The sequence below is a fragment of the Anabas testudineus genome, chromosome 12 (assembly GCF_900324465.2).
Source record: "Anabas testudineus chromosome 12, fAnaTes1.2, whole genome shotgun sequence".
Taxonomy (NCBI): Eukaryota; Metazoa; Chordata; class Actinopteri; order Anabantiformes; family Anabantidae; genus Anabas; species Anabas testudineus.
This window is the reverse complement of record NC_046621.1, coordinates 19,000,839-19,012,878: the sequence shown is the minus strand read 5'-3', so window position 1 is coordinate 19,012,878 and position 12,040 is coordinate 19,000,839. Positions and strand designations below refer to the sequence as shown.

General features: G+C 37.2%; 1 protein-coding gene across 6 annotated transcripts; it reads left to right on the top strand.

Moving 5' to 3' along the window:
* Nucleotides 1–2,166: 2,166 nt before the first annotated feature.
* LOC113158074 (G-protein coupled receptor 135) lies at nt 2,167–8,145 on the top strand. Of its 6 annotated transcripts, none has more exons than XM_026353745.1 (4): nt 2,167–2,329; nt 2,434–2,651; nt 3,422–3,664; nt 5,246–8,145. In XM_026353745.1, the coding sequence occupies exons 3-4, from the start codon at nt 3,549–3,551 to the stop codon at nt 6,591–6,593; spliced, it is 1,464 nt and encodes a 487-aa protein (XP_026209530.1). In that variant the 5' UTR covers nt 2,167–2,329; nt 2,434–2,651; nt 3,422–3,548; the 3' UTR covers nt 6,594–8,145. The 6 variants fall into 6 exon arrangements, with proteins under 6 accessions (XP_026209530.1, XP_026209533.1, XP_026209532.1 ...); XM_026353748.1 differs by having other exon boundaries at nt 2,167–2,651; nt 5,246–5,475; nt 5,578–8,145; XM_026353747.1 differs by having other exon boundaries at nt 2,167–2,651; nt 5,246–5,475; nt 5,575–8,145.
* Nucleotides 8,146–12,040: the final 3,895 nt, after the last annotated feature.

The window sequence follows — 12,040 nt, the reverse complement described above, 5'->3', positions numbered from 1 at the left end:
TTTTTTCTTTCTGTTTCTAACATCTTCAGAAATTGTCTTTTGTAGTTATAATCATTATTATTCCACCCATGTTTGGCAATTATATCCTTTCACACAATGTAACATGTTTGTTGTGTGTTTTTCTCATTCATAGCTTTCATACTTTTTCCATAGCTATTTATCATTTTCTATCATTCATCATTCAATCATATCATATCATTTATTATTTTAAAGTGGATTATGAAATGTTCAAAATTCACAGTCTTTCAGAAAATTTTATGCATCTTTCAACTCAATTTAAACTCTAAACTAATTCATCAATTTCTCTACTTTCTTACTTGTATTCAACTTTCAAATCACATTCATAGTTTTCAAATGATTCTATTCAACTTTGTTTTAGCCTTGGTCAGAAAGGCAGAAACTGAAAAATACATGGGTCTCTATGGAGTAGAATGTTGGCATGGCACTTGATGGAAAGAGAGAGTTTGAGTCATCAACAATTTTCTCTGACTTTCACGATTTGTGCTCTTCATTGCTTACTTTACATCAAAATGTAGAGAAACTTGTGGTTTTTAAATAGTAAAGTATGGAAGCAATTGAACTCACACAAGATGTAATGTGAGCCTCTGTGTGATGACAAGTATGCTGACAAACTGCCCCATAGACTCCAGTACAAACCTTATGCAGGAATTCTGGAGACAAACTGAACAAGTTTAGTTTGTACCCTGTTTCCTACATTTTTCACACATGAGGCATTATCTTGTTCAGCAGAGACTTAGCTCTCTGACCATACAGACTGTTAACTATTTGGCACTTAACACTACATGGCAAGACAGCATGACAAAAACACACCTGAATACTCTGATGTCCGTCCTGTTTACACTTGATTGACATTTCTGTTAAAGGCATAACATGTTTTGTTTTACATGTGATTTTACATATGATTTTACATTTTAATTAACTAACTACAATACCATTTCATCTTAAAGATTCATCATCTTATCTTTTGATTAATGTGCTTTGAAGTTATTCAGCAGTTAATTTAAGTTGGTGGATTCTTCACAGACAGAACACACATGAATTTGCAGGAATTCTCACAAACACAACATGATTCTTAATTACTGCTTTACCTGTTTGTGAATACAAACACAAGGTTTTAGACGGCACACGGACACAGACATGAATATAGGCATTGAAACTCTAAAACTAAAACTTTTGACACTGCAAACAGTAGCTATCTCTTCTCATTTGTACAGAAATAGTTTCCCACCTTATAACTGTTCAAACTTGATCAATTGTTCTTGCACAGCATGGCAATGCAGCTTGAGCTTTTGTGTCTTATACAGAAATAAAGCTCAACTTAATCAGACAGTAGCAGACAGCAACACAGTTTAGGGAAGCTTTTACAGCACATAGCAATCCCACCACAATTTCTCCATAAACTGCAATTTCTAGTTGATTGTATTGTTGTCATGTTCAAATTACATGATCACTGTCAAATCTGAAATTAAACTCCACTGACTTACTTATCATAACTGACAATGAATAACCGAGTGCAACTAAATTGGGAATTGATTTTTCATTTTAAGACAGACAACATGCAAACAAATTTGATCTAATTCCTGACAAAATGGCCTTTTTAAATGGCATTGGCAGTCTTTTTACATTTTAAAACATGAACACTGACGATTTTTAAGTTTAAAAAATAAAATCTTACGTTTTGAGTTTGTAATTATTGGCAGAATCATAGTGAATTCTGAGTTGATTAAATAATTAAGTCTGAATAGCCAGACATCCATAGCTGCATATTACAGTGGTCAAGTTGCATGCACCCACCAGATGCTGCATGCAACAACCACATGCAAAGGACAAGAAAGACTTAAGTCCACAATGTGCAATTCGTGCTGCTTATGCTTTTGCAATTTAAGACATGTTTTGGAGCACACGCTCTGTAGTCTACTTAAATCAGAGCTCTCAACTACGAAGACAAACAGACCGCCTGTGACTTCTCAGCAAACTGTGACAATCACCAAACAATTGGTGCAGACTCATATGGCCGCATATTTTGCACACATCGCATAATGTCATTCTATCACAAGTTGCCATGGGAACTACATTAAACGTCACACGAAGCTGAGAGCACGTTGACGTGGAAGGCGTGGTTTCACAGAGGAGGACAGCGAAGGGACAGGAGGCAGCAGGCGGAGAGACCCCGAGAGAGAGAGAGAGAGAGAGAGAGAGAGAGAGAGATGCATCTCGATCCCACTGGGGATTTCTGTAGCGTTGCGGAGCTGTTATCGATGGAGACACTGAACCTGAAGAATTCTTTTCTCTGACAGAAACCTGCAGGGTGGGAGCTGCTGACTCCCTCACCAGTCTTTTTCTCCTCCAGCTGCGCTCAACACAGCTCAGGAGAAATTAATGCTCTGACTTTGTTCTCCTCTACTTACCAAGGCCAGAAGCTGACCACCTCATGGACTGGACTGACTTTATTGACATGCCGCTGCCGAGGATTCCCTGGAGATGCAGTCTGCTGCGCTCTCTACAACAAGGAGAGCAAAAGTCTTAGCCAAAATATGAAGAAAATAAGCCGAGGAGAGTGATAGAGAGACACAGCCTGTCGGTGTGGAGGCTTCTGTGGACAGACGGTAACCAGAGCACCAAACTCGGAGGTAACTCGAGGGAGCAGTAAGCCGTGGACCACCACAGAATAGCATGCTTTAAAAAACGTTCATACGACTATGACCAAATGTATACAGAATATAATTAAACAGCGCATACCTTGCGGATATTTCATCTGCTAAATATGTTAATATTCAATTAAACTAGTTGTGTTTTCATAAGACAGTTTTGGCCTTTGTTGTTGTCACTTAGGCTGAAACAGTTGCTCTTGCTAACTAGCTTAACGGCCTGTTTCTCATCTTCAGACTCAACTGTAGCTATGTGTTAGTGTGTAGCACGTCTCATAGTATAAAAGCTAGCTTCATTTGCTAATAACTCTAGCTAAAACATTACTCCACCAAAACCCTGCGCCAACATGAGAGTAGTGATGTTTAAATATATCATAATATGAAACAACAACCATATTCTAATGGATGACAGTTGGTATATATGTAAAAGGAGTTATATTTATACTTCCTCCAAAAAATGCAGATGAAACTAGCAAAAAAACTGGCAACAGGTGGTCCTAGCTATTCAGACATAAATATATTTAAATAAAAAAAATCCTAAAATTGTAAATATAAATATATACAATCTATATCGGCCTTTTATGTGACCAATGCATTTTTAATGATCTGGTCCTGTGGATCAATCCTGGCTTCAATAGATGAAGGTCACTGTAAAGCAGGGCTAGCCAGCCCTGGTCCTGCTGCTTTTAACCTGTGCACACAGATTTGACTTATACTTGTCCTTTTCTTTTCTTCTGTTGGCGGATTTGGAGAGACTTGGAAATGGATGAGGAAGTATCAGCAGCTGAATCAGGGAAGCTGACATTCACAGACTCTAACCTGAATGGATGTGTATGAAACGAGGCATACATTTTGTTGTGCTGTTTTTGTGCCTAATCGATGGATTCACCTGTTAGCACAGCCCTGCGGGGAAACAGTGGGAGTAACTACACAGCTGACAACTCTGGGCCAAGCTTCACCAGCCAGCTGGGCACTGCCTCACCTGTTGTGCCAAGGTAATTCACGTGATTCATCTATGTTTCCATCTTTCTCTTAGACTTGGAAATTAGAGTTACATTGTCCAAATTAGAAGATGGTTCCAAAATGTAGCAACTGGTTCAATTACAGTAGGAAAACACGTTATTAATCTGAATTCCATTGAGCTGAACAGATGGAACAACAGACCACCACCACCAAAGACATTTTTAAGCAGACAAACAAAGGAACCTGCTCATTTAAGCAGAGATACAATTAGAACTGAAGAACTGAGATATTTAGATATTAAATGTCTGTATGAGTAGACTGCCCCCATCAGCTTCTCAGTATGAGTGGTGGTGCAACAAATTCTCTGTCTCTTTTCTGGATTACTGAATCGTGCAGGGTTTCACAGTGATGTAAGATGCCAAGCCATCAGTGTGAAAATCTAAGTAACACTAGTTTATCTGCAGAATTACTAAAGCCTTTGTTTACACTATGATATGACACAAGAACTTTCATTTTCAATATTTTATCATAAAGATTACGTGGTTCTTTGTTTCTCTTCATATATATTTTTTTTAATTTTATCTATAGCACATAGAAAACAAGAAACATAGTCTTTATTTCTGTCTTTCTTACTTGTCATTTGATTTCTGATTTAAGTTGACTGCTCTCTATTCTGTAGATGATTAATCTGCTAACGTCACTGTTGGTTATTGATGTGAAAAAGATTAACTGATTCTGAAAGTCTGAGCTTTTACTTCCGATCTAGCTAACATTCAAAATAGGGTTGACAGTATTTATAGTATATCTATGAGAGCTAGGACTAGATGTCAAACATTGATGCCTTTTTAGCAGCAGCTCTTTGCAGAGTATCAAGAAACATAAGAACAAAAAACTTAAAAAAGCATTAAATGTCTGACTAGATACTTGTTTGATCACAGGAATTAAATCATCATCCTTTTCTGGCATTTGCATAATATTCGTTTGAGAAGTTTGCCTTCTGATTTTTTTTGCCTTCAGTTTTACAGTATTGAAAACACTAGTTTTTTATGCACTAGTATCAAAATCCTTGTAACTACAGCCAGCCTTAATGAAAAACCTTATTGTATAAGGATGTGGAAGTCTGAAAAACACAATATTATATCCATCAATTATGGTGAATATACAAATATTTCCATCAGTCAGTCAAACTTTATTTAGAAAGCACCTTTCATATATGTAAATGCTATTAAAAGTGTGTTAATGCTGATTGAGGAGTTAAGAACAGGAAATGCCAAATGAGGGCAGTAGAACATTAAACAATGAGAATAATGCACAGAAGAATAAAAAAAAAAAAGGAGTAGATAAAAGACTCAACGTGTATGAGAAAGACAATAATAAATAAAACATCAGAGGAAAACATTTAAAGGTAATAAAAGATTTGTTTGCATTTGGAAACATCACTACTACAAGTTCAACTAAATGATGTGTTTTTGTCTAGAACGTTGGAGCAAACTTCAACTTTCAAGATTCAAAAACTATCTCCTTGTGGTCTTGCTCAGCACATGAGCAGCAGAATTCTGAATCAGCTCTGGTTGATTAATTTCACTGTTTTGTTTTTTGTTTTGGTTACTCAGGGTCGTGTCAATAGTGACCAGCCTAGTGACCACCACTACAGAGGCCACAGTGGGTGCCACAGGAAACCTATCAGCATTCAGAGACCAAAGGGGGAGCGAGCCCAGTCAAACCCATCAGGCATTGACCCCGTCGGTGCTGAGTGCAACTGAAAGTAACTCTGTCCTGCAGGGGATCACTGTGGCAGCTCAGGCCCTGGTACTACTCTCCATCTTCCTCTTGTCCAGCCTCGGTAACTCAGCAGTTGTCATTGTCATCATCAAACACAGACAGCTTCGAACCGTAACAAATGCTTTCATCATGTCGCTGTCGCTGTCTGACTTTCTTACAGCAGTTCTATGCCTGCCATTCTCCTTCGTCATGCTTTTCAGTAAGGACGGCATCTGGATGTTTGGGGATCATTTCTGTGTGGCCAATGGCTTTTTCAACACCTGCTTTGGTATCATCTCCACCCTGACTATGACATTGATCTCCTTTGACAGGTACTACGCCATAGTCAGACAGCCGCAGGCTAAAATAGGGCGGCAGAAAGCTACACAGTTGTTGATAGCTGTGTGGTTAACTGCAGTTATTTTTTCTCTACCCTGGTATCTGTTAGTGCCGACGCCTACAGAAATCCATAAGCGTGGTTTCTACCACTGTATGTATGTGTTCCACTCTGGGACCTCCCGCATGGGAACGACATATAGCATCTGCCTTATTGTTGTATGTTATTTATTTCCTTTCTCTCTCATGTGTTTTTGTCATTATAACATCTGTAAGACAGTGCGGCTCTCTGAAATCCGTGTCAGGCCAGTGACCACATATGCATATTTGCTGCGATTTTACAGTGAAATGCGAACAGCCACCACAGTCCTGATTATGATTGTTTTCATAATTTTTTGTTGGGGACCATATTGTTTAATGGGGTTGGTTACAGCAATGGGAGATTACACGTTCAACCCTGCAATGGACACAGTGGCCATCTGGCTAGCATGGGCGAATGGAGCCATCAACCCTCTGATTTATGCCCTGAGGAACCCCAATATATCCATGCTCCTGGGGCGCAGCAGAGAGGAAGGCTATCGAACCAGAAATATTGCTGCATATCTGTCCAGCCAAACTCAGAACCGCGAAATACGGCTCAACCAGGCAGAAAGAATAAGAGACCGCTACGTGAGTCGTGTAGGGGTGAATAACAACAGTAGGTTGTCAAGTTCAAGTCCTGGTAAAGGAGGTGGGGGTGAAGTGGCGATGTGGGCCTGTAAAAACCCTGCTGTGTTCTTCTGCAGGGACGCTCATTCTGACACTGCAACACTATCAAATTCTGTCAACGCTCCAAAGAACAAGACAGCTGATACCAGCCTGTGACAATCTGGGAGGTATTTCTAACAATGAGTGTTTTCATCTTTACTGTACTATATACAGTATGTTGTTATGGAGACTATGCTGAGGTCAGTTTTGTGTCCTTTTTAGAAAAACCTGATGGTGTGTATGTCACAAATATCCTTACGTTCCACACCACCACTTGATCAGATTTTGTTACTGGAATCAAAAGGATCATATGTAGCTTTATTACACTGCTGAACAGTGTGTGGAAAGACAATGTTATGATGATGAAGCAGTGAAAGTAATTCCTTCCTCATTTTGTAAGACAAGGATCTATGGAACCACCTAAAGGAGCTCTGACCCCCCCATGCAGCTGTGACCAGGCCAGTTTGTACATCAGAATCCACACAGATAGACTAGTTAAACCATTTTTGTCATTTGTCCTCATTTTGAGGAAGTGATGCTGATCACTGCTGGCCTCTGTCTCTGAATGCAAGTTGAGAGGTGAAGTTTACCACACTGTGTGCACATTGATTTAAAAACTAGAAATTCTGCATGATTTTTGCTGAAATTGTTTTGTTAATTTTCACAGTCAGTCATAGGTATCAGTTTGTTTTTTCACAGTGAGTTGTAGCATCACTGTTTGCTCACAAATAGAGAAATGAAATATGTGAGGAAACACCGCTGTCTGTTATGACCATCAAATTAAAAGTAAGTTCAGCTACTTGCTGGTTCTCACTTTGTTTAATTTCAGTAGATCTGTTGAAGCTTTGGTAATTCATTTTAGTATCTGCAGCATTTCTGCCCCATCATAATCCCACCACTGATTTTTGAGATTTTAACAAGGAAATACATACAGCATACAGTTACAGCTGTCATGGAACCACCATCTACAACCAAAGTGAACTTCATCGCAGCATTATATAGATGGAGCGAGGGTTTTAGGTTGATGAAACAGAACAACAGACTGTCTCACACCACAGCACCACGATAGTAATGTTACTCTCTTTTGCCTCTTGTCTTGCTGTGAGTTTAATGTAATGAAGATATTTGTCACATTGGCATGCTGCATAACTTTTTATTTCTCGTTCTAATGTTTTTTTACCTGTTGGTGATGTGGACACACATATGAGCATCAGAGGTTCTGGAAAAGTTGACAGTTGACAATGTTACACATCCTGCTGTTGCTTGATGTTACTGAAGAGCAATATTTTACTGGTGGAAACATGACAGGATGGACAAATTAGAATGAAGAAAGTTTAATTTAGGTACACGTGAATGAAATGTTTTCATTACTAATATTTTCAGTATGCTGTGAAGGGCTACCTCCATGTACTAATAAGGCCAACAATGATACATGTCAGTGTGTGTATTTAAGAAAACAAAACCCTTGGGTTTTAGAAATATTTTTACTGGATGCTTTTTCAAAGAGAATTCTGTGGAGATCAACAGCTGCTTATGAACTTTTTAAATTATACAATTGTAATTAAACATATTATAAAATGATACCGAAAAAAAAATTTGATGCTGTAGTTTGTATGTTTCCACTTCATGTGGAGGAATAGCTTACTTACCACTATACACTGGAGATCAAAATTAGAGAACAATTTATGAACACTTGATTTTTTCATAAATACTGTCATCTTCATGGCTCAACATTTGAAGGAATTTTTATTGTGGCATGTTACTTGAACAGTGTTTTGCAAAATAACCATTTCAACAAAAAAAGCGCAATGATCAAAATTGGAAAACAATTTACTGTAGCGTGGAGAAAAATTACAACAATACTTTCTGAAGGTTAAGACATTACCCAAACCATGACACTTCCTCCTCCACCATTCACTGAGACCTTTACACACTTCTTTACATACCTACACAACTAAGTCAAGAGTATTAACAATTATAATGTGCCTAAAATAATGACACAAAAATTTCTTTATTGAGAACAACCATAAAAACCTCATAGTGCTAGTGGAAAAAAGTATGTGAACCCTTGTAAACTCATTTTTTTTATACACTTCCATACAATTTGTTTTGATACAATTCCTCATCCCTCCAAATCAGTGCAAGTTGGCCAGGCCCTGATGCAGCAAAGCAGGCCCAAATTGTGATCATCATGAATATATTTTACGATTATACTTTATGATTAGGATGATGTTTTCATGATGATATGCAGGGCCCTTTTTATGCCCGATGTAGTGCTGTGTGTTCTTTCCAAATAGTTCACTCTTAGTTTCATCAGTCCGCAAAACATTTTGCCAATAATGCTGTGCAGTATCGATGTGTTCTTTGGCAAACTTCAGGCATGCAGCAATGTTCATTTTAATAACCAGCAACTTTCTTTGTGGTGTCCTGCCATAGACAACCTGCTTGTTCAATATGCACTGTGAGACTCATGAACAGCCAGTTCCAATGATGTCTTCAAATCTTTGGCTGTCACTAGGGATTGTTTTTCTTTCTTCATCATTGATGAATGTTCCTTGTGCTCTTAGGGTCATTTTGACTTCTTGGTAGTATAGCCACAGTCCCAAAGTGTCCATTTGTAGATTGTTTGCCTAACTGTAGACTGGTGAATTTCTATAGTCTTTGAAATTACTTTGTAACTCTTTCCAGCTTTATGTAAATCAACAATTCTTGACCATAGGTCCTCTGAAAGGTTGTTTTGGTGAGGTGTGGCTCACATAAGCATATTCTTCTTGTGTGGAGCAAACTTAAAAAGGTTCTTGCTAACAGCTGACTCCAATTAGCTTTTTGGAGGTTATTGTTCCAAGGGTTCACATAGTTTTTCCACTAGCACTATGATGTTTTTATGGTTGTTCTCAATAAAATCATAAAATTTGATTTGTGTTTTAGGTATATTATATTTGTTTATACTCTTGACTTAAAGAGATAAAGATCAGACAAACTAATGTAACTAATGTACTAACTAAGGGTTCACATACTAACTCTTGCCACTGTATGTAATTACTGATGTATGTGGTTGTTTTTTTTTTTGTTTTTTTGTTTTTTTTTTTTTACAAATAACTGATTATTCCACACACACACACACACACACACACACACATATATATATATGTATGTATATATATATATATATATATATATATATATGTATTATATATATATATGTGTGGTATATATATATATATATATATATATATATATATATATATATATATATATATATATATATATATATATGTGTGTATATATATATATATATATATGTGTGTGTATATATATATATATATATATATGTGTGTATATATATATATATATATATATATGTGTGTGTATATATATATATATATGTGTGTATATATATTATGTATATATATTTCTGTATAGTATGTATATATCTATATATATATATGTATATGTATGTATATGTATATGTATATTATTATATATAGTATATGTGGTATGTATATGTATATAATATATGATTGTATAATATACTAATATTCTATCATGTACTCACTCTATATATATACATACAACTATATACACACACACATATCGGCCATCTGCCTCGACCAGTTGGGGTGAGTTGAAAGAGGAGAGAGAAAAGAACAGCAGGCAACAAAAAAACAAAACAAAACAAAACAACCATATATGTACATATATAGCTGTATCTGATACAAACCCCTAAAGGTCACCTGTCTTTGAAGGTCACTGCTGTAGAGCCAGGACATATAATCTGAGTGGGCAGAAGAGGAGTATTAAATAGCTATTGGGGTGAGTGAAAATTCAAGCTCAAAATGAAGCACATGGAGATTATTATCAAGAAGACCAGTTTCCTCAGCTCTTTACAGGTCATTTTTCTTTCTTCCCCTCGGAATACTTTGTCTCCCTCTCCTAGTGTTGTTACTATACACAGCACTAACAGTGTCTGTGCACAGTGTGTTATTTATTATTCTCCCTTCATACGGGAACAGCAGAAGGTTAGATGAGATCATACACATACCTAGAAATAATCAGTTTGCGGGTTGAGAAACAATTAGAAATGCAACAATTCCTGCACTACTAGGAAAAGAAATCAAAGTAAAGCAGATTGTGTCACTGTCTAGGTTAAAATGTTCCTATGTTTTATCTCTTCTTAGGCTCTAGATGAAAATGAAAAAACAAACTGAAAAGATCAAGCCTGTATCAGACTAATAAAAAAGGTTGTATCTGTTCAGATCATAGCCACCAGTATTTTTTCCCATGGTGACCTGTGCAGCAAAACATTAAAGCCACCTGGTGCTTTTAATGTTGTGGCTAATGTGTACTTTTGTTCAGCTTTAACAGTAGCAGAACTGTTCTCTATCTGCACTGGTGCATAGGGTTTAAAACTAACTGTTAATGTGAGCGGCTCAGAGAGAATGACTATCTGACATTGATCACCAGTGTTGTGTTTAAGACTGAAGACAAAAGAACAACTCCCTCACCCAGGAACAGCGTGTCAGACAAGAGTGTGTTGGAATGTTACTTGACTTCATGACACACACAAGCACACACAAATATTTATGGTTCTGTCTTTGTGACGGCATCCACTGACATAATGCATTCCCTAGGCCCACAGCATAACCTCTAGGGTGATAGGAAGAGATGATCATTTGGATAAGATAAGATAAAATAGACTTTATTCATCCCACGATGGGGAAATTTCTAATATATTATATTAAATATATTATATATTCATGACACTGTTACACTGGTTATTTTACAAACACAATTTTACGTGCATTGTCTCTCAAGCATTTTATTTTATTACTAAGTGAAATATTCTTCCTGTGAGTTTAAATGTGTCACAATGTGTAAACACTATTCGCTTCTTTAGTATTTCTACTGGCCTAGCAACCAAAATTGGTGTAATTGTCATCAGAGGTTTTTAACTGCAACTAATTATTTTTAGACGTTGTAGAAGAGTTGAGACAATGTGCATCGTTATTGCTATGTCTTCCAGGAATGTTAGGTAAATGTAAAACACCCTGTGGAGGAAGCAAAAGGGAAGAAATTAACCATTGTTCCTCCCTGTAGGAGCCTACAGGGTGGAGCTGAGGCTTAACAGGCCCTGTTTACCTGCCTTGAATACATTCATTCATGCACTTGCATCTTTATCTTGTGTCTTAGTCCCTCCTGCTGAAAAATCTAGTCCAATCAAACACTCATTTTCAAAATGTGTAAAAGTGTGTGCTGCTGATGTAGTTAATTAAAATGGTGTCGAACAGTAAACATGACAATGTTTGATGTACAGCTGAAAAATTATATGATTATGTGGTAAGACACTGTGCAAGCATGACGACAGACACACTAGTTCCGTCTCTCCCTCACACACAGCCACACACACAAACACACAGTGTTGTGGGTGAGGTCTGGGCGTAACTGCCTCCACCAGGAATGCAGTTGTGTGTGTTTTGAACACTGCACATTGTAGAGTCTCACCCAGGCTAATCTGTCAGGTTCTCAGACTGGCACAGGTACAGATAGAGGCACAACAGAGAACT

Bases quoted from the DNA above. Each gene is read 5' to 3' on its own strand.
- LOC113158074 (XM_026353745.1), top strand. From the start codon at position 3,549: ATGGATTCACCTGTTAGCACAGCCCTGCGGGGAAACAGTGGGAGTAAC. The intron at 3,665-5,245 runs GTAATTCACGTG...TTGGTTACTCAG, and splicing joins GCCTCACCTGTTGTGCCAAG to GGTCGTGTCAATAGTGACCA.